This window comes from Aquarana catesbeiana, linkage group LG03, assembly GCF_042186555.1.
Source record: "Aquarana catesbeiana isolate 2022-GZ linkage group LG03, ASM4218655v1, whole genome shotgun sequence".
In the NCBI taxonomy this organism is placed as follows: Eukaryota; Metazoa; Chordata; class Amphibia; order Anura; family Ranidae; genus Aquarana; species Aquarana catesbeiana.
Genome location: NC_133326.1, coordinates 186996058 through 187018722, shown reverse-complemented (window position 1 = coordinate 187018722; position 22665 = coordinate 186996058). Strand labels below are relative to the sequence as shown.

The 22665-nt window shown below is 48.4% G+C and overlaps 1 protein-coding gene across 2 annotated transcripts in view; it reads right to left on the bottom strand.

Moving 5' to 3' along the window:
• Positions 1 to 22168, bottom strand: part of LHFPL3 (LHFPL tetraspan subfamily member 3) — a 116700-nt gene extending 94532 nt beyond the window's left edge. Inside the window, exon 1 of one of the 2 annotated variants that reach the window (XM_073619620.1) lies at positions 21598 to 22168. In XM_073619620.1, the coding sequence (XP_073475721.1) occupies positions 21598 to 22021 (424 nt within the window). In that variant the 5' untranslated portion in view covers positions 22022 to 22168. The remainder of the gene's footprint in view (positions 1 to 21597) is intronic. The other variant, XM_073619619.1, reaches the window with a different exon arrangement.
• Positions 22169 to 22665: the final 497 nt, after the last annotated feature.

Sequence of the window (22665 nt, the reverse complement as noted above, 5' to 3'; positions counted from 1 at the left end):
AGAGGGGATATGATTTCCATTTCCAAATACCGTACTGGTGACCCCACAACAGGGATAAAACTTTTTTTGCGGACGGAAGGGAATTTAATAAGACACATGGTCACTCATTAAAATTAGAAGAAAAGAGGTTTAAGATTAAACTGCATAGAGGGTTCTTTATTGTAAGAGCGGCAAGGATGTGGAATTCCCTTCCACAGGCGGTGGTCTCAGCGGGGCGCATCGATAGTTTCAAAAAACTATTAGATAAGCACCTGAGCGACCGCAACATACAGGGATATAAAATGTAATACTGACATATAATCACACACATAGGTTGGACTTGATGGGCTTGTGTCTTTTTTCAACCTCACCTACTATGTAACTATGTAACTATGGCAGCATTTTAGCACAACATCCAACTAGCATTTTTAGGAGGTTAATAATGGCAGTCCCCATATTTCTCCAAAGTCAGGTTAAATACATTTCCTAATCTTGGTGTAACAATATTATACGGTAGCACAAAGGCACATACCTTAATATAAATTAGATTAACATTTGGTCATGTCATTGTGGAACGTCATTATTTTGTTCACCAGATTAAAAAAATCATAATTTATCCTGCAGTTAGTTAAAGCAACCCAATCATAAAATTTGGGGCTTGTTTACACTTGTGGTGGTCCTTTGCAATGAATCACTCTTTGGAGGGTTATTAGGTGGTGAGGTGGAGTTCTGTCCCCTGCCTGTTTTAACCCTTAAAAGTCCTCACCACTGCTTAACAGTCCCATTCACTTGTGCTGCCCACCAAGTGTGAAGGGGTGTCTACTTGGGTTTGTGTATACCCCAGTATGACTGCATATGCAATTGGGGGGGGTTATGGTAAAAACGTGGCTCATCACCAGTTTTTACTGCCCCCAACCACAAGTGTAAATTAGGCCAAAAAAGCCTAAATCAAGCAAGTACCTGTAAAGAAAAAACTGAATATTTACCACTACTACCCCGTAGCGCTCTATTGCTGAAAATTTGCACCTGAAGTCTTTTGGGAAAACAAAATTCCATGAGTGACAATTTCTTGGGTCCTCCACAGCTCTTTTTGGTTCCTTTTGCTGACCTCCATGTCATTTCTGCCTTCTGCAGAGACTTGGAGGTTGACAGGAGGAACCAGTGACACCCCGGAGATAGACAATCCTAGAAGTTTACGTTTCCCAGCACATTCATGGGATGAAGTGCACTGGGAAGTGCATATGTCCCCATAAAATAATTTTCACTTCATGTCAACAACAGCAGTCTCCATCCTTCTAATATATTGCCTTGTAAGTTGTCACTAGAATAGAGGGGATATCTTCTTATGGAAACGTGAGTGACAACTGTCTAACAGAAGATTTCTCTTCTTGGGAGTAAAGAAAAAAAATCCCAAATGGACATGGACAGATTCAATCCTTCCATACTATCAAAAAACTAAAGCAAAAAGAATTGGCTTTAGATACTGTTTCTATGTGCAAATGCATAGCACTTCTGCCCTGCAGTAGTCCTCGGTTTGAATAGTGGTCATGACACTACCTGCATGGAGTTTGCATAACCTCCCTGTGCTTGTGTGAGTTTCCTGAGGGTACTCTGGATTCCTCCCAGACTCCAAAGACATGCTGGTAGGTTATTTGGCTCTTGTCTAAATTGGTCCTAGTGGGTGTATGTATGATGTGAGACAGGGACCTTAGATTGCAAACTCCTTGAGGGCAGGGACTCATGTGAATGTACAATATGTAAAGCAATGAATAAATTGTTGGTACTATATAAATACCTAAAATAAATATCTAGAACCAAGAATAAAACTGCAATATACTGTATAGCAGCTTACCGGTCCTTAAATGTGGTGGCTGTATTTGTTTGCTATTTTTGGGCTAATTACATTTTCTACAAATATATAAAAATACCTGCTGATCTTTCTGCACACTAAACTGATATCACAAACAGTGTTATCAGCTTTCCTAATTATTATCAGTGAAGTGCATGTCAACTTCTCCCTATGTGGGGTTTATAGTATAAACCAGGTAAGCAGTCTAGGGTAGCAAAACACTTCTCCTCTGTAGATACAGTGGCATACATGAGTGCTGCAATATTTAGAATTTTTGGTTTTGGATTTAATTGCGCTTTAAGAGTCTATTCACACCAGCGGGTGGCTGTTATGCTTTTTATAAGGTGATTGTATAGGGGTGGTTTGTTGTGTTACAACGCATTGACATTTCATGTTGCAATGCAAGGTTGTGTGTTGCAACATGCCATGCTGTGTAATAATGCAGCATGTTCTAATTTTTGTTAGCGGACACTAATGTACTAAGGTATTGTGAAATGTACTAATAAGACTTAAGGCAGATTGTCCTGTCTATGCGCTGGCCCAATGTATATCATGTGAAAAGGCCCTCAAGGTTTTAGTTTCCTGCAGAATCAGCTGGTCGTCTGAGCGTTGTCCCTGCTTTTTGGTTTTGGGGGGCTCCTTTTCTTTGCAGGGTCCTATGGGGCCACCCTTGCGTGTGTGCTCCTGGTTGGGACTGGAGCTGAATGTGTGCTGTGTGCTACTACAGTGTGTCCCTCAACACAAACACAAAGCCCCACGGCAAACCACTCCCCTACTCCATCCTACTTCTTTCTCCAGACTAACTGAGGGACAGCTGTCAAAGACCATGCTGTCCTCTGTGACCTAGTTCTCCGTGCGTGCACTCCCCAAAAAGGATGTTCAGAGAATCTTCGCTACAGATTTACATTTTTGTAAATATTGCATTATATCTTATCATGTGACAACACTGAAGAAATGACACTTTGCTACAAAGTAAAGTAGTGAGTGCACAGCTTGTATAAGGCTTCATTCCCACAAGGCGGATGACAGGTCCCTCTCTGCTCAGCATGTCCGTTTTCATCAGATCTCACATGATCCGATAGGGACGGATGCGAACGTAGGGCCATCCGTCTGCTTTTAGCGGATCGGACTGGGTTGGATGTCAGCGGACATGTCACCGCTGACATCCGTCACTCCATAGCCTAACATGGAGCGCCCGTTCAGGTCCGTCGACAAAACTGACAGGCAGACCTGAACGGTCCAACAGTGTGAAAGGGGCCTAACAGTGTAAATTTGCTTTCCCCTCAAAATAACTCAACACACAGCCATTAATCCATTAGTCTAAACCGCTGGCAACAAAAGTGAGTACACCCCTAAGTGAAAATGTCCAAATTGGGCCCAAAGTGTAAATTTTGTGTGGCCACCATTATTTTCCAGCACTGCCTTAACCCTCTTGGGCATGGAGTTCACCAGAGCTTCACAGGTTGCCACTAGAGTCCTCTTCCACTCCTCCATGACGACATCACAGAGTTGGTGGATGTTAGAGACCTTGCACTCCTCCACCTTCTGTTTGAGGATGCCCCACAGATGCTCAATATGGTTTAGGTCTGGAGACATGCTTCGCTACTCCATTACCTTTACCCTCAGCTTCTTTAGCAAGGCAGTGGTTGTCTTGGAGGTGTGTTTGGGGTCGTTATCATATTGGAATACTGCAGTGTGGCCCACTCTCAAAACAGGGGGGGGTGCATCATGCTCTGCTTCAGTATGTCACAGTACATGTTGGCATTCATGGTTCCCCAGTGCTGGCAGCACTCATGCAGCCCCAAATAATGACACTCCCACCACCATGCTTGACTGTAGGCAAGACACACTTGTCTTTGTACTCTTCACCTGGTTCCCGCCGCACACACTTCTGAACCAAAAAATCTGAACCACCATCTGAACCAAAAAAATGTATCTTGGTATCATCAGACCACAGGACATGGTTCCAATAATCCATGTCCCTAGTCTGCTTGTCTTCAGCAAACTGTTTGCGGGCTTTCTTGTGCATCATCTTTGGAAGAGGCTTCCTTCTGGGATGACAGCCATGCAGACCAATTTGATGCAGTGTGCAGCGTATGGTCTGAGCACTGACAGGCTGACGCCCCCACCACTTTAATGTCTGCAGCAATGCTGGTAGTACTCTTGCCTCTATTTCCCAAAGACAACCTCTGAATTTTACGCTGAGCACGCACACTCAACATCTTTGGTCAACCATGGCGAGGCCTGTTCTGAGTGGAACCTGTCCTGTTAAACCGCTGTATGGTCTTGGCCACCGTGCTGCAGCTCAGTTTCAGGGTCTTGGCAATCTTCTTATAGCCTAGGCCAGTGATGGTGAGCCTTGGCACCCCAGATGTTTTCAAACTACATTTCCCACGATGCTCATGCACTCTGCAGTGTAGTGGAGCATCATGGGAAATGTAGTTCTAAAACATCTGGGGTGCCAAGGTTCACCATCACTGGCATAGGCCATCTTTATGTAGAGCAACAATTCTTTTTTTCAGATCCTCAGAGAGTCCTTTGCCACGAGGTGCCATGTTGAACTTCCAATGACCAGTATGAGAGAGTGAGCACGATAACACCAAATTTAACACACCAGCTCCCCATTCACACCTGAGATCTTGTAACATTAACGAGTCACATGAAACTGGGGAGGGAAAATGGCTAATTGGGCCCAATTTGGACATTTTCACTTAGGGGTGTACTCACTCTTGTTGCCAGCGGTTTAAACATTAGGCTGTGTGTTGAGTTATTTTGAGGGGACAGAAAATGTACACTGTTATACAAGCTGTACACTCTACATTGTAGCAAAGTGTCATTTCTTCAGTGTTGCCACATGAAAAGATATAATAAAATATTTACAAAAATGTGAGGGGTGTACTAGGGGTGCGCATCTTCACTGGTCTCACGATTCGTTTCGATTATGATCATCTGGTCAACGATTCGATTTGATTAAATTCCGCGATGCATCACAATGCATTACGATTACCGAGCTCCACCCTGCAATCTTCTGGGACACATCACAGTTCCCAAAAGATTGCCCAGCTATGCAGGACAGCGCAGTGAGACATGCGCACCCGGCTGTGAAGCTGCAAGCTGTCACAGCCGGATGCCCACTGTAGTACTGCCAGCGCTGTGGACAGGCAGGGGAGAGAAGGGAGGGTTTGGGTGGCCACGTCGCTGGATTGTGGGACAGGTGAGTATCTTTTTATTAAAAGTCAGAAGACACACATTTTTGTAGCTGCTGACTTTTAATAAACAAAAAATTGACTGGAACTTTGAATTAAAAATAACCTCACTCCCTTAAAAAGTGCAGTAATCCGGTGCACTGCAGGGTACAGACAGCCACACACACTGCTGCTGAGAGGTCAGGAGGGAATACAATCCAAAGATGACAAACAGCTCTGTGAAGTTCCCTGTACTGTCTCTGTGCTGACCAGTGGCAGCTGGTGCTCAAAATTTTTGGGGGGGCGCAAACAAACTGAAAAATACTGAACCTCCCCCATCAAACGCAGCCACTGTGCCCGTCAAACGCAGCCACTGTGCCCGTCAAACACAGCCACCTGTGCCCGTCAAACACAGCCACCTGTGCCCATCAAACACAGCCACCTGTGCCCGTCAAACGCAGCCACCTGTGCCCGTCAAACGCAGCCACTTGTGCCCGTCAAACGCAGCCACATGTACCCGTCAAACGCAGCCACTTGTGCCCATCAAACGCAGCCACTTGTGCCCATTAAATGCAGCCATCACTTCACTAACCCCCCCCCCCCCACAATGCACGGGCCACCACTGGTGCTGACAGTTCCTTGGCATTCCTGTTTGCACCTTCCAGCACACTAGGAGTTAACAGTGGAATGTGCACAGGATAGCCAGGGACCTGTCAGCACGGAACGAGAGGTGTAAGTAGAGTACACATTTGTACTCTACTGTCTACTTACTGTTGTTAAAATTACTTTATTTTAATAAATGCTGTACTACAATGGATGATGTGCCCCGCTGTACTGTATGTGCTTTTTGAAAAACTATGTCACTTCATACCAAATTTCACAGTAGTACGATACATGTGACTCCCGGCCCGTCCCGCCCCTCTCCGCTCTCCTCTCACGTCTCCTGAGTCCTGACGTCAGCGGGGAATTCTCAGCACCGCCCGCTGACTATAGCTATCGTATCAGAGGAGAATTCCCTACTGACGTCAGGACTCAGGAGAGCGGAGAGGAGAGCGGAGAGGGGCGGGACGGCCCGAAAGTCACATGTATCGTACTACTGTGAAATTCGGTATGAAGTGACATAGTTTTTTAAAAAGCACATACAGCGGGGCACATCATCCATTGTAATACAGCATTTATTAAAATAAAGTAATTTTGAAAAAACGATACGAGCGCTTTCCCGGGAGGGGCGGGGCTAGTCGTCATGATGTCACCCGCAAGCGATTTTCCGGTCCTTATGCATCGATGCCGCATCGGGGACACCGAATCGCGATGCATCGATTAATTTCAGCAATCCTAGGGTGTACTCACTTTTGTGAGATACTGTATATGGTCTAAAAATGTACCGGGTAATGATTCCCTGATTCATGTCAATGTACTAGTTTAAAAAAAAACTTGCAACCTTTAATACTACTTTAAGTATTTATGTACCAAGACCTGGAAAAATCTATTACATTGATTTGAAGTTCCAAAAAATCCTTATTGTCGCCATAAATGCCCAATTACAAACCTTTAGCCTGCATTCACACCTGAGGAGGGCAATTTCTTTGAGCTAGGAGTGTCGCGCTACAAGCTACTGAGCATTAAATTGTGAACATGCACAGGGCAGCCAGGCATAGAAAAACACACTTCAAAATGCTCAGGTGTAAATGGGGGCTCAAAGTATTTGTTATCATTACTATTCATACTATACCCCTATACAGGTGTTATGAAAGTTTATGAAATAACTATTGCTGTTGTTCATAGCAATTCTGTTCTGCCAATTGTAGTGCTACATTAAGATACATGCTGGACAGGAAGAATTTTTTGGGCATTATGATTTAAAGTGCTATTAAAGCTTTTTTGCTTAAAGTGGAAGTAAATCAATCGATTTAACAGTTTCAAAAAAACAGTTACACTCCCGACACGTGCCGGAAATGTAACTGTCACATTGGATGTGCTCTCAACCAAACTGTCAAACCATCCTATGGCTGGTGTCATAGCTGATCACATGTGCAGCATCATGGCAGTTGAAGATCAAACAGAGGCCAAGATGGCAGCTTCCTTGGCTGAAAACGATAGGAGGGCTTACTTTCCCTTTAATTACATTGGTCCAGCAAAATATGTATGTATGTGTCATACCTTTGGGATCTCTATGGAAGCTAGAAATCACTGTAGTAGTCATTGCTACTACAGTGTTAGCCGCTATTTTTAAGATCCTGTGCCATTGACAGAATAACCTGCATTTTTTTCAATGAATACAATGCACTCTCTGATTTGATGAGGTGAAGATCGTGATGTTACCTCCGTCCAGGATTAACCAGTGAAACTATGCAAAAAAGCCCACAGGTAAGCTTATAATAAAGCATATCTGTAGGTAAAATGAATATCTCCTAAATGTGCACCATTTAGGTGATATTTCAACAACTAGCAGCGTCGCCGGCAGATGCGCACTGCGCTTTCAATGGATGGCATGGCGTTCACAGATAGAGCTGTGCCGCGGCTGTGACTTTCGTGCACATGCATGGTAGTTACATAATCGCAGCTTGACCAGTCAAATGACAGAGGCCTGCAAACCCAGAATAAAAAACAGGTGAACATGGAAGCCCTGTCAGCAGTGAGAGCACGCTGCTGGAGGGCTTTGTTTTACAGGTAAATCTTTCATAATGTACTAGTATGTAATACATACTAACACATAATGACATCCCATTGCAAGGGGACCGTAAGGTTTTTTGTTTTTTTTTATGAGATTTTACTACCGCTTTAAAACCAAAAGACAACAATGTATTATATTACAGCTTGTGATGGCTGCATTCATTTTTTTTTTTTTTAAGTATAACTACAGGCAAAATGTTTCTTTAGTTTTGGACAGAGTGGAGAGGGATTCAAACACCTATTAGGTTTTTAGGTTATTAGGTAAACTTTGACTCCATAAAGGAGATTCATCCTCTCTATTTGTCCTGTTTACCATTAGCATTGAAAGTGAAAGTAAAAGAAAATCCAAAATTTTGGGTTGACCCCGGAAAAGTAATAGATGGGAAATCTTCCAATGGGGATACTAGTTCTGGTGACCTAGGGATCCCATTTGCAGGGATCTCCTCTCATTTCCTGTTTTGTCTATGGGACAGGAAGTGAATGTAAATCTCCCTAATGGGGCACAGATTGTGAAAAATAAACCAACTGCAGTTATAACCATCCCTTACTCTATCCAAAATGGAAAAAACATTTTATCTATAGTTCTACTTTAAGGATTTTTTCCCCCTTTATTTTCACCTGACGACTGAACCAGTAACACACTTTCTGTCTTCAGCTGGCCATGCACTGATCGAAATTCAAAGTTCAATCAATATGTGGGCTCCTCTGCTCAAGATTGTTTGATTGACTTCTGCCGAAAGGGTCATGTTGGAGTTTTCCATCAATCAGTGGCTACAGCCCATGATCGGTGTATACCAGTGGTCTCCAAACTTTCTAAAGAAAGGGCCAGTTTACTGTCCTTTCAAACTTTAGGGGGCTGGACTGTGGCCAGTGGGAGAAGATAATGTCCTGGCATCAGTGGGATTAAGCAATGCCCCATTAGAGAGTGTAATAGTGTCCCATTGTTGGTATCAACAGGAGGAATAGTGTGCCATAGTTGGTGTCAGTGAATGGACTAGTGTACAATTGTCGGTGTCAGTGGCAAGAACTATGCCCCACTGGGGGTAAGAATCCCCCAGGGACCAGATAAAAGCAAGCAAAGGGCTGCAGTTTGAAGACAACTGATGTATACCCAGTCCAAGCAGGGGGATGCTTCCTCCATCCACCTCATTGAGGAATCTGCTAGTTTTTTTTTTTTTTGTTCAGCCCCCTGGCCAGCTATAGATTGTCTCCAATCTGGATGGAGGAGTACAGGAAACAACTTTAGACAGCAGCTGTCTTTTAGACTGGGGAGAGGGTCGTGAAAAGGCCCATACACACGATCATACTTTTTGACAACAGCTGTCCAATGGACCTGTGTTATCGGACAATCCAACCGTCTGTATGCTCCATCGGACAATTGTTGTTGCTTTTTCAACGGACAAATGTTCGCTGGGCATGCTCTCAAACTTTTCGACAACAAATGTCCGATGGAGGATAATCTGATTGTGTGTACACCAGTCCATCGGACCAAAGAACAAACACGCATGCTCAGAACCAATGCTAAACATCATAAAAAAAATAATAGAAGTTGCCCAAAGGGTGGCGGTAAAGAGCTGAAAAATCACGTGATTTGGTGAAAGTTGAAAATGTTCTGCCGTGTGTATGCAGAACAAGTTCACGGCCAACACCCATTTGGACCAAAATCATCGGAAAAGTCCGATGGAAGTCCGATCGTATGTATGAGGCTTTAGATCCACTAGCAGAATTAGATGGCCTTGACTAACAAATTGAAGCCAAACTCCAGTTAACAGTTGTTAAAGCAACAAAGTTATTTTCCTTTACTTTTGGGATAAAGGTTTTATATAAATGAATAAAAGTGACCATTGTAAGCACCCCTGTCTGTGTTAAATGACTTGTCTCAACCTTCTAATTTGCCACGTTTTCTGAACACCTTGCTCTGTTAATGGAGTCGAAAATTAACAGGCTTACTGGCTGGATCAACAAGCTAAAAAGGAAAAAGCCTAAAAAAATAAAACAAATGCAGCTACCAAGACCTGCAATTTATACAATTTTTGATTTTGGGTTTAATACGTGTATAATAGTATGATATTGAAGCCCTATATACAGGACCACACAGGAGTGTCAAGAATTGATGTGTGGACATTCAGAGGACATGTAGACCCCCCAGTGTGTTGTCAGGAGCTGTCAATGTGTATGGCCTATTAGAAGACATGTAGACCTCCACTGCAGTATCAGCCATTGTCTACATGTGGCCTATCAGAGGACATGTAGACCCCCAGTGCGATGTCAGGAACTGTCAACGTGTGGCCTTTCAGAGAACATGTAGACCCCTAGTGCAGAGTCAGGAGCTGACAATGTGTGGCCTATCAGAGGACATGTAGACCCCCAGTGTGGAGTCAGGAGCTGTCAATCTGTGGCCTATCAGGGGACATGTAGACCCCTGTTGTGGAGTCAGGAGCTGTCAATGTCTGGCCTATCAGAGATCTTGTAGACCACCCCAGTGTGGTGTCAGGAGCTGTCAAAGTGTGGCCTATCAGAGGACATATAGACCCCCAGTGTGGAGTCAGGAGCTCTGTCCTCTGTCTGGCCTATGAGAGGACATGTAGATCCCAGTGTGGTGTCAGCAGTTGTCAGTGTCTGGCCTATCAGAGGGCATGTAGACCCCAGTGTGGAGTCAGGAGCTATCACTGTGTGGCCTATCAGAGGCCATGTAGATCCCAGAGCTGTCAATGTGTGGCCTATGAGAGGACATGTAGACCCCCAGTGTGATGCCAGGAGCTTTCAATGTGTGGCTTATAAGATGACATGTAGACCCCCAGTGTAAACTGACCTATCAGAGGACATGTAGACCCCCAGTGTGGTGTCAGGAGCTGTCAATATCTGGCCTAAGAGAGGAAATGTAGACCCCAGTGTAGAGTCAAGAGCTTTTAATGTCTGGCCTTTTAGAGGACATGTAGACCCCCAGTGTGGAGTCAGAAGCTGTCACTGTCTGGCCTATTAGAGGACATGTAGACCCCCAGTGTGGAGTCAGGAGCTTTCAATGTCTGGCCTATGAGAGGACATGTAGACCCCTATTGTACAGTCAGGAGCTGTCAGTGTCTGACCTATAAGAGGAGATGAAGACCCCCAGTGTGGAGTCAGGAGTTGTTAGTGTCTGGCCTATAAGAGGACATGTAGACCCCAGTGCAGAGTCAGGAGCTGTCATTGTCTGGCCTATCAGAGGACATGTAGACCCCAATGTAGAGTCAGGGGCTGTCATTGTCTGGCCTATCAGAGGTTAAGTAGACCCCCAGTGTAGAGTCAGGCGCTGTCGGTGTCTGGCTTATCAGAGGGCATGTAGACCCCAGAGTCAGGAGCTGTCAATGTTTATAACTGTTGTTAGCCTTCCAATGCTTCTTACTGCGATAGCCAGCTATAGATGGGGGCACGTAGTGTCTTTTTTTTATCACTGTCGTTGTTTTTTGGTCAGGCAATGCACTGACACCTTTGCAGCCATTGTGCTATATGCTGGGTGTTCAGTGTGTCCCTGTACCTTTAAGAAGGGGTGGCTCCCCTTCAGTCCACCCGCTCTCACCTATCCATCAGAATGCATTAGCCTCCACTGTGGGGACACTTATAAGTTAGTGGTAGGTACCACAGATACCAGGGTGCCTTGACGAGGCTCTATGGCTTACGCGTGCATTTGCAAATGTGTGCAGACTAAACCCCTGCTTTTAACGCACACTGTTAGACAGGTTATTTGATTGTCTGCGGGCTGGTCAGTAAGTTAAGCTTAGTTTTCCCTTGGATTTATCCTTGGCCTTGTTTATACCTGTTGCTAGCCTTCCAATGCTTCTTACTGCGATAGCCAGCTATAGATGGGGGCAAGTGGTGTCTTTTTTCTATCACTTTCAATGTCTGGCCTATGATAGGACATGTAGACCCCCAGTGTAAAGTCAGCAGCTGTCAGTGACTGGCCTATCAGAGGACATGTAGACCCCAGTGTAGAGTCAGGAGCTGTCAGTGTCTGGCCTATCAGAGGACATGTAGACCCCAGTGTAGAGTCAGGAGAGGTAAATGTCTAGCCTATCAGAGGCTTTGTAGACTCCCATTGTGGTCAAGAGCTTTCAATGTGTGACCAATCAGAGGACACGTAGAAACCCAGTGTGGTATCAGGAGCTGTCAATGTGTGGCCTATCAGAGGACACGTATACCCCCCCCAGTGTGGTGTCAAGAGCTCTCAAAATATGGCCTTTCAGAGGACATGTAGACCCCAGTGTAGAGTCAGGAGCTGTCAATGTCTGGCCTATGATAGGACATGTAGACCCCCAGTGTGGTGTCAGGAGCTGTCATTGTGTGGCCTATCAGAGGACATGTAGATCCCAGTGAGAAGTCAGGAGCTGTCACTGTGTGGACTATGAGAGGACATGTAGACCCCCAGTGTGGTGTCAGGAGCTCTCAATGTGTGGCCTATCAAGGGACATGTAGACCCCTAGTGTGGAGTCAGGAGCTGTCAATGTTTGGCCTATAAGAGGACTTGCAGACCCCAGTGTGGAATCAGGAGCCCTCGATGGTCAATGTGTGGCCTATTAGAAGACATGTCGACCCCAGTGTGGTGTCAGGAGCTCTCAATGTGTGGCCTATCAAGGGACATGTAGACCCCCAGTGTGGAGTCAGGAGTTGTCAATGTGTGGCCTATCAGAGGACTTGTAGACCCCAGTGTGGAATCAGGAGCCCTCAATGGTCAATGTGTGGCCTATTAGAAGACATGTAGACCCCAGTGTGGAGTCATGAGCTGTCACTGTGTGGCCTATAAGAGCACATGTATCTTCCCCAGTGTGAAGTTAGGAGCAGTAAATGTGTGACCTATCAGAGGACATGTAGACCCCCAGTGTGGTGTCAGGAGCTGTCAGTGTCTGGCCTATGAGAGGGCATGTAGACCCCAGAGATGTCAATGTGTGGTCTATGAGAGGACATGTAGAACCCCTGTGTGGTGTCAGAAACTGTCAATGTGTGTGGCCTATCAATAGACATGTAGACCCCCGGTGTAGAGTCAGGAACACTCACTGTCTGGCCTATGAGAGGACATGTAGACCCCCAGTGTGGTGTCAGGAGCTGTCACTGTCTGGTCTTTCAGAGGACATGTAGACCCCCAGTGTGGAGTCAGGAGCTGTCACTGTGTGGCCTATGAGAGGACATGTAGACCCCGAGTGTGGAATCAGGAGTTGTCAATGTGTGGCCTATCAGAGGACTTGTAGACGCCAGTGTGGAATCAGGAGCCATCAATGGTCAATGTGTGGCATATTAGAAGACATGTAGACCCCAGTGTGGAGTCAGGAGCTGTCACTGTGTGGTCTATCAGAGGGCTTGTAGACCCCAGTGTGGAGTCAAGAGCTGTCAATGTGTGGCCTATAAGATAACATGTATACCCCCCAGTGTGGAGTCAGGAGCTGTAAATGTCTAGCCCAGTGATGGCGAACCCTGGCACCCCAGATGTTTTGGAACTACATTTGCCATGATGCTCAACTACACTCCAGAGTGCATGAGCATTATGGGAAATGTAGTTTCAAAACATCTGGGGTGCCAAGGTTTGCCATCACTGGTCTAGCCTATCAGAGGACCTGTAGACTCTCATTGTGGTGTCCAGGGCTTTCAATGTGTGACCAATCAGAGGACACGTTGACCCCCCGTGTAGTGTCAGGAGCTGTCACTGTGTGGCCTATCAGAAGACATGTAGACCCCAGTGTGGAGTCAGGAGCTGTTAATGTGTGACCTATCAGAGGGCTTGTAGACTCTCAGTGTGGTGTCAAGAGCTGTCAATGTGTTGCCTATTAGAGGACATGGAGACCCCCAGTGTGGTGTCAGGAGCTGTCAATGTGTGGCCTATCAGATAACATGTATACCCCCAGTGTGGAGTCAGGAGTTGTAAATGTCTAGCCTATCAGAGGACTTGTAGACTCCCATTGTGGTCAAGAGCTTTCAATGTATGACCAATCAGAGAACAAGTAGACCCCTGTGTGGAGTCAGGAGCTGTCATTGTGTGGCCTATCAGAAGACATGTAGACCCCAGCGTGAAGTCAGGAGCTGTCAATGTGTGGCCTATTAAAGAACATGCAGACCCCCAGTGTGGAGTCAGGAGCTGTCACTGTGTGGACTATGAGAGGACATGTAGACCCCCAGTGTGGTGTCAGGAGCTCTCATTGTGTGGACTATTAAGGGACATATAGACCCCTAGTGTGGAGTCAGGAGCTGTCAATGTTTGGCCTATAAGAGGACTTGCAGACCCCAGTGTGGAATCAGGAGCCCTCGATGGTCAATATGTGGCCTATTAGAAGACATGTCGACCCCAGTGTGGTGTCAGGAGCTCTCAATGTGTGGCCTATCAAGGGACATGTAGACCACCAGTGTGGAGTCAGGAGCTGTCAATGTGTGGCCTATCAGAGGACTTGTAGACCCCAGTGTGGAATCAGGAGCCCTCAATGGTCAATGTGTGGCCTATTAGAAGACATGTAGACCCCAGTGTGGAGTCATGAGCTGTCACTGTGTGGCCTATAAGAGCACATGCATCTTCCCCAGTGTGGAGTTAGGAGCAGTAAATGTGTGACCTATCAGAGGACATGTAGACCCCCAGTGTGGTGTCAGGAGCTGTCAGTGTCTGGCCTATGAGAGGACATGTAGACCCTAGAGATGTCAATGTGTGGCCTATGAGAGGACATGTAGAACCCCATTGTGGTGTCAGAAACTGTCAATGTGTGTGGCCTATCAATGGACATGTAGACCCCCAGTGTAGAGTCAGGAACACTCACTGTCTGGCCTATGAGAGGACATGTAGACCCCCAGTGTGGAGTCAGGAGCTGTCACTGTGTGGCCTATGAGAGGACACGCAGACCCCCAGGGTGGTGTCAGATGCTGTCACTGTCTGGCCTATGAGAGTACATGTAGACCCCCCCAGTGTGGAGTCACAAGCTCTCAATGTCTGGCCTATGAGAGGACATATAGACCCCCATTGTACAGTCAGGAGCTGTCACTGTCTGGCCTATCAGAGGACATGTAGACCCCAGTGTAGAGTCAGGAACTGTTAGTGTCTGGCCGACATGTAGACCCTAGTGTAAAGTCAGGAGTTGTCAGTGTCTGGCCTGTCAGAGGACATGTAGACCCCAGTGCGGTGTCGAGAGCTGTCAGTGTCTGGCCTATGAGAGGACATGTAGACCCCCAGTGTAGAGTCAGGAGCTGTCAGTGTCATCTGGCCTATCAGAGGACATGTAGACCTTAGTGTTGAGTCAGGAGCTGTCAGTTTCTAGCCTATCAGAGGATATGTAGACCCCAGTGTAGTCAGGAGCTGTCAGTGTGTGGCCTATCAGAGGACATGTAGATGCCAGTGTGTTGACAGGAGCCGTTAATCTGTTGCCTATCAGAGGACATGTAGACCCCCCAGTGTGGTGTCAGGAGCTGTCAGTGTCTGGCCTATCGGAGGACATGCAGACCCCACTGTAGAGTCAGGAGCTGTCAGTGTGTGGCCTATCAGAGGACATGTAGACCCGAGTGTGGTGTATGGAGCTGTAAGTGTCTGTCCTATCAGAGGACATGTACACCCCAGTGTGAAGTCAGAAGCCGTCAATGTGTGGCCTATCAAGGGACATATAGACCCCCAGTGTAGAGTCAGGAAATGTTACTGTCTGGCCTATCAGAGGACATGTAGATCCCAGTGTAATGTCCAGGAGCTGTCAGCGTCTGGCCTATCAGAGGACATGTAGACCCCAGTGTAATGTCAGGAGCTGTCACTGTCTGGCCTATCAGAGGACATGTAGACCCCCAGTGTGGAGTCAGGAGCTGTCAGTGTCTGGCATATCAGAGGAAATGTAGGCCCCCAGTGTGGAGTCAGGAGCTGTCAGTGTCTGGCCTATCAGAGGACATGTAGACCCCAGTGTAGTCAGGAGCTGTCAGTGTGTGGCCTATCAGAGGACATGTAGATGCCAGTGTGGTGACAGGAGCCGTTAATCTGTTGCCTATCAGAGGACATGTAGACCCCCCAGTGTGGTGTCAGGAGCTGTCAGTGTCTGGCCTATCGGAGGACATGCAGACCCCACTGTAGAGTCAGGAGCTGTCAGTGTGTGGCCTATCAGAGGAAATGTAGACCCGAGTGTGGTGTAAGGAGCTGTAAGTGTCTGTCCTATCAGAGGACATGTACACCCCAGTGTGAAGTCAGAAGCTGTCAATGTGTGGCCTATCAAGGGACATATAGACCCCCAGTGTAGAGTCAGGAAATGTTACTGTCTGGCCTATCAGAGGACATGTAGATCCCAGTGTAATGTCCAGGAGCTGTCACTGTCTGGCTTATCAGAGGACATGTAGACCCCAGTGTAGAGTCGGGAGCTGTCAGTGTCCGGCCTATCTGAGGACATGTAGACCCCAGTGTAGAGTTGGGAGCTATCAGTGTGGCCTATCAGAGGACATGTAGACCCCAGTGCGGAGTCAGGAGCTGTCAGTGTCTGGCCTATCAGAGGAAATGTAGGCCCCCAGTGTGGAGTCAGGAGCTGTCAGTGTCTGGCCTATCAGAGGACATGTAGACCCCAGTGTAGAATCAGGAGCTGTCAGTGTCTGGCCTATCAGAGGACAAGTAGAACCCAGTGTAGAATCAGGAGCTGTCAGTGTCTGGCATATCAGAGGACATGTAGACCCCAGTGTAATGTTAGGAGCTGTCACTGTCTGGCCTATCAGAGGACATGTAGACCCCCAGTGTGGAGTCAGGAGCTGTCAGTGTGGCCTATCATAGGACATGTAGACCCCAGTGTAGAGTCAGGAGCTGTCAGTGTGGTCTATCAGAGGACAAGTAGACCCCCAGTGTGGAGTCAGGAGCTGTCAGTGTCTGGCCTATCAGAGGACATGTAGACCCCAGTGTAGAGTCGGGAGCTGTCAGTGTGGCCTATCAGAGGACATGTAGACCCCAGTGCGGAGTCAGGAGCTGTCAGTGTCTAGCCTATCAGAGGACATGTAGACCCCAGTGTAGAGTCGGGAGCTGTCAGTGTGGCCTATCAGAGGACATGTAGACCCCAGTGCGGAGTCAGGAGCTGTCAGTGTCTGGCCTATCAAAGGACATGTAGACCCCCAGTATGGAGTCAGGAGCTGTCAGTGTCTGGCCTATCAGAGGACATGTAGACCCCAGTGTAGAATCAGGAGCTGTCAGTGTCTGGCATATCAGAGGACATGTAGACCCCAGTGTAGAGTCAGGAGCTGTCAGTGTGGCCTATCAGAGGACATGTAGACCTCAGTGTGGAGTCAGGAGCTGTCAGTGTCTGCCCTATCAGAGGACATGTAGACCCCAGTGTAGAATCAGGAGCTGTCAGTGTCTGGCCTATCAGAGGACAAGTAGACCCCAGTGTAGAATCAGAAGCTGTCACTGTCTGGCCTATCTGAGGACATGTAGACCCCAGTGTAGAATCAGGAGCTGTTAGTGTCTGGCATATCAGAGGACATGTAGACCCCAGTGTAGAGTCAGTAGCTGTCAGTGTGGCCTATCAGAGGACATGTAGACCCCCAGTGTAGAGTCAGGAGCTGTCAGTGTCTGGCCTATCAGAGGACATGTAGACCCCAGTGTAGAGTTGGGAGCTGTCAGTGTGGCCTATCAGAGGACATGTAGACCCCAGTGTAGAGTTGGGAGCTGTCAGTGTGGCCTATCGGAGGACATGTAGACCCCAGTGTAGAATCAGGAGCTGTCAGTGTCTGGCCTATCAGGGGACAAGTAGACCCCTGTGTAGAATCAGGAGCTGTCAGTGTCTGGCCTATCAGAGGACATGTAGACCCCAGTGTAGAATCAGGAGCTGTCAGTGTCTGGCCTATCAAAGGACAAGTAGAACCCAGTGTAGAATCAGAAACTGTCAGTGTCTGGCCTATCAGAGGACAAGTAGACCCCAGTGTAGAATCAGGAGCTGTCAGTGTCTGGCATATCAGAGGACATGTAGACCCCAGTGTAATGTCAGGAGCTGTCACTGTCTGGCCTATCAGAGGACATGTAGACTCCAGTGTAGAGTCAGGAGCTGTCAGTGTCTGGCCTATCAGAGGACATGTAGACCCCCAGTGTGGAGTCAGGAGCTGTCAGTGTCTGGCCTATCAGAGGACATGTAGACCCCAGTGCGAAGTCAGGAGCTGTCAGTGTCTGGCCTATCAGAGGACAAGTAGACCCCCAGTGTGGAGTCAGGAGCTGTCAGTGTCTGGCCTATCAGAGGACATGTAGACCCCAGTGCGGAGTCAGGAGCTGTCAGTGTCTGGCCTATCAGAAGACATGTAGACCCCCAGTGCAGAGTCAGGAGCTGTCAGTGTCTGGCCTATCAGAGGACATGTAGACCCCAGTGTAGAATCAGGAGCTGTCAGTGTCTGGCATATCAGAGGACATGTAGACCCCAGTGTAGAGTCAGGAGCTGTCAGTGTGGCCTATCAGAGGACATGTAGACCCCAGTGCGGAGTCAAGAGCTGTCAGTGTCTGGCCTATCAGAGGACATGTAGACCCCCAGTGTGGAGTCAAGAGCTGTCAGTGTCTGGCCTATCAGAGGACATGTAGACCCCAGTGTAGAATCAGGAGCTGTCAGTGTCTGGCCTATCAGAGGACAAGTAGACCCCAGTGTAGAATCAGAAGCTGTCACTGTCTGGCCTATCTGAGGACATGTAGACCCCAGTGTAGAATCAGGAGCTGTTAGTGTCTGGCATATCAGAGGACATGTAGACCCCAGTGTAGAGTCAGTAGCTGTTAGTGTGGCCTATCAGAGGACATGTAGACCCCCAGTGTAGAGTCAGAAGCTGTCAGTGTCTGGCCTATCAGAGGACATGTAGACCCCAGTGTAGAGTTGGGAGCTGTCAGTGTGGCCTATCAGAGGACATGTAGACCCCAGTGTAGAATCAGGAGCTGTCAGTGTCTGGCCTATCAGAGGACATGTAGACCCCAGTGTAGAATCAGGAGCTGTCAGTGTCTGGCCTATCAGAGGACAAGTAGACCCCAGTGTAGAATCAGGAGCTGTCAGTGTCTGGCCTATCAGAGGACATGTAGACCCCAGTGTAGAATCAGGAGCTGTCAGTGTCTGGCCTATCAGAGGACAAGTAGAACCCAGTGTAGAATCAGAAACTGTCAGTGTCTGGCCTATCAGAGGACAAGTAGACCCCAGTGTAGAATCAGGAGCTGTCAGTGTCTGGCATATCAGAGGACATGTAGACCCCAGTGTAATGTCAGGAGCTGTCACTGTCTGGCCTATCAGAGGACATGTAGACTCCAGTGTAGAGTCAGGAGCTGTCAGTGTCTGGCCTATCAGAGGACATGTAGACCCCCAGTGTGGAGTCAGGAGCTGTCAGTGTCTGGCCTATCAGAGGACATGTAGACCCCAGTGCGGAGTCAGGAGCTGTCAGTGTCTGGCCTATCAGAGGACAAGTAGACCCCCAGTGTGGAGTCAGGAGCTGTCAGTGTCTGGCCTATCAGAGTACATGTAGACCCCAGTGCGGAGTCAGGAGCTGTCAGTGTCTGGCCTATCAGAGGACATGTAGACCCCCAGTGCGGAGTCAGAAGCTGTCAGTGTCTGGCCTATCAGAGGACATGTAGACCCCCTGTGCAGAGTCAGGAGCTGTCAGTGTCTGGCATATCAGAGGACATGTAGACCCCAGTGTAGAATCAGGAGCTGTCAGTGTCTGGCATATCAGAGGACATGTAGACCCCCAGTGTGGAGTCAGGAGCTGTCAGTGTCTGGCCTATCAGAGGACATGTAGACCGCAGTGCGGAGTCAGGAGCTGTCAGTGTCTGGCCTATCAGAGGACAAGTAGACCCCCAGTGTGGAGTCAGGAGCTGTCAGTGTCTGGCCTATCAGAGGACATGTAGACCCCAGTGCGGAGTCAGAAGCTGTCAGTGTCTGGCCTATCAGAGGACATGTAGACCCCCAGTGTGGAGTCAGGAGCTGTCAGTGTCTGGCATATCAGAGGACATGTAGACCCCAGTGTAGAATCAGGAGCTGTCAGTGTCTGGCATATCAGAGGACATGTAGACCCCCAGTGTGGAGTCAGGAGCTGTCAGTGTCTGGCCTATCAGAGGACATGTAGACCCCAGTGCGGAGTCAGGAGCTGTCACTGTCTGGCCTATCAGAGGACAAGTAGACCCCCAGTGTGGAGTCAGGAGCTGTCAGTGTCTGGCCTATCAGAGGACATGTAGACCCCAGTGCAGTCAGGAGCTGTCAGTGTCTGGCCTATCAGAGGACATGTAGACCCCCAGTGCGGAGTCAGAAGCTGTCAGTGTCTGGCCTATCAGAGGACATGTAAACCCCCAGTGCAGAGTCAGGAGCTGTCAGTGTCTGGCCTATCAGAGGACATGTAGACCCCCAGTGTGGAGTCAGGAGCTGTCAGTGTCTGGCATATCAGAGGACATGTAGACCCCAGTGTGGAGTCAGGAGCTGTCAGTGTCTGGCCTATCAGAGGACATGTAGACCCCCAGTGCGGAGTCAGAAGCTGTCAGTGTCTGGCCTATCAGAGGACATGTAGACCCCCAGTGCAGAGTCAGGAGCTGTCAGTGTCTGGCCTATCAGAGGACATGTAGACCCCAGTGTAGAATCAGGAGCTGTCAGTGTCTGGCATATCAGAGGACATGTAGACCCCCAGTGTGGAGTCAGGAGCTGTCAGTGTCTGGCCTATCAGAGGACATGTAGACCCCAGTGCGGAGTCAGGAGCTGTCAGTGTCTGGCCTATCAGAGGACAAGTAGACCCCCAGTGTGGAGTCAGGAGCTGTCAGTGTCTGGCCTATCAGAGGACATGTAGACCCCAGTGCGGAGTCAGGAGCTGTCAGTGTCTGGCCTATCAGAGGACATGTAGACCCCCAGTGCGGAGTCAGGAGCTGTCAGTGTCTGGCCTATCAGAGGACATGTAGACCCCCAGTGCAGAGTCAGGAGCTGTCAGTGTCTGGCATATCAGAGGACATGTAGACCCCAGTGTAGAATCAGGAGCTGTCAGTGTCTGGCATATCAGAGGACATGTAGACCCCCAGTGTGGAGTCAGGAGCTGTCAGTGTCTGGCCTATCAGAGGACATGTAGACCCCAGTGCGGAGTCAGGAGCTGTCAGTGTCTGGCCTATCAGAGGACAAGTAGACCCCCAGTGTGGAGTCAGAAGCTGTCAGTGTCTGGCCTATCAGAGGACATGTAGACCCCAGTGCAGTGTCAGGAGCTGTCAGTGTCTGGCCTATCAGAGGACATGTAGACCCCCAATGTGGAGTCACGAGCTGTCAGTGTCTGGCCTATCAGAGGACATGTAGACCCCCAGTGCAGAGTCAGAAGCTGTCAGTGTCTGGCCTATCAGAGGACATGTAGACCCCCAGTGCAGAGTCAGGAGCTGTCAGTGTCTGGCATATCAGAGGACATGTAGACCCCAGTGTAGAATCAGGAGCTGTCAGTGTCTGGCATATCAGAGGACATGTAGACCCCAGTGTAGAATCAGGAGCTGTCAGTGTGTGGCCTATCAGAGGACATGTAGACCCCCAGTGCAGTGTCAGGAGCTGTCAGTGTCTGGCCTATCAGAGGACATGTAGACCCCCAGTGCGGAGTCAGAAGCTGTCAGTGTCTGGCCTATCAGAGGACATGTAGACCACCAGTGCAGAGTCAGGAGCTGTCAGTGTCTGGCATATCAGAGGACATGTAGACCCCAGTGTAGAATCAGGAGCTGTCACTGTCTGGCCTATCTGAGGACATGTAGACCTCAGTGTATGGCAGTGGTGATGATGGCAGGGCTGGTGATGATGGCAGTGGTAATGATAATGCTGGTGATGGCAGGACTGGTGATGGCAATGCTGGTGATGGCAGGGCTGGTGATGGCAGGGCTGGTGATGGCAGGACTGGTGATGGCAGGGCTGGTGATGGCAATGCTGGTGATGGCAGGACTGGTGATGGCAGGGCTGGTGATGGCAATGCTGCTGATGGCAGGGCTGATGGACTCACCGGAGGAGAGCTGCATCCAAGCACAGATCTTGTACACAGTGGCCGTGTTACAGAAGAAGAAGAGAACGAAGGACACGATGCAGGAGATGATGAGTGTCATGGACAGGCCAATGAAGAACGAGGCTGCTTTGAAGGCTCCGGAGGGGATGGAGGAGAAATCGGTGAAGCTGCCGGTACAGGTGAGCTCTTTGGAGAAGCCGCTGCCGATACAATAATGGAAGAGTCCGAAGTAGCCTGCCTGGGGGGTGTCCACCCCGTCCCCTATCCAGTAGGGTTGGATGAAACATACAATGTTGACGATGGCGAAGCATATGGTGAAGATTGCCCACAGCACCCCTATGGCCCTGGAATTGCGGATATAATTGGCGTGGTAGATCTTGGCGGCCTCCTGGGGGGATAACATCACTAAGCCGGGGTCTGGCATCCCAGCACCCGGAGAGGCAGGACAGGACAAATCACAGCGACAACAGTGCCCAGATTATATGGAGCCTGGCATCCCCGGTTTCCTGTAGACGTGCCTGATCATCGCTCCTCCTCGACGGCTGAGGCTGCTCTGTGCATCGCTTAGCAGTAAAGTCATGTGTGTACATAGAAAGTCCCTACTGGGGAGAGGGATCGGGAAATCAATGCACAATTCTACACTATTATTGCTCCTATCAAATATAGAAAAAGCTCCTTCTCTTCATAGCGATTACATAAATACTTCTATACATAAAATGTGCCAACAACCATCACAAATCACCTTGTGCAAAGAAATACAGCAATAAACTGTCCAAGCCAGACTTGGGATCACTCCTCAGCGTCAGCGCCAATTAAAAGAGTCCTCCAATCAGACCTGATTGTTTAATTACCTTTAAAATTAAAAATCAGTCTGCCTCCATTGTCACTTCGCATTTCCTGAACACGCGTCAAAACACAGGTAACGCGTATTGTGCCACGCATTTCGAAAATGTGCTGCAAACAAACATTGCGCTTGTGGTGCCATTGTTAACAGATGCACATTTTGCCGTTCAAATTGTTGCACAGCAAAAAAAAAAGCCCCAGTACAAATGCACCAAAATGGAAAAA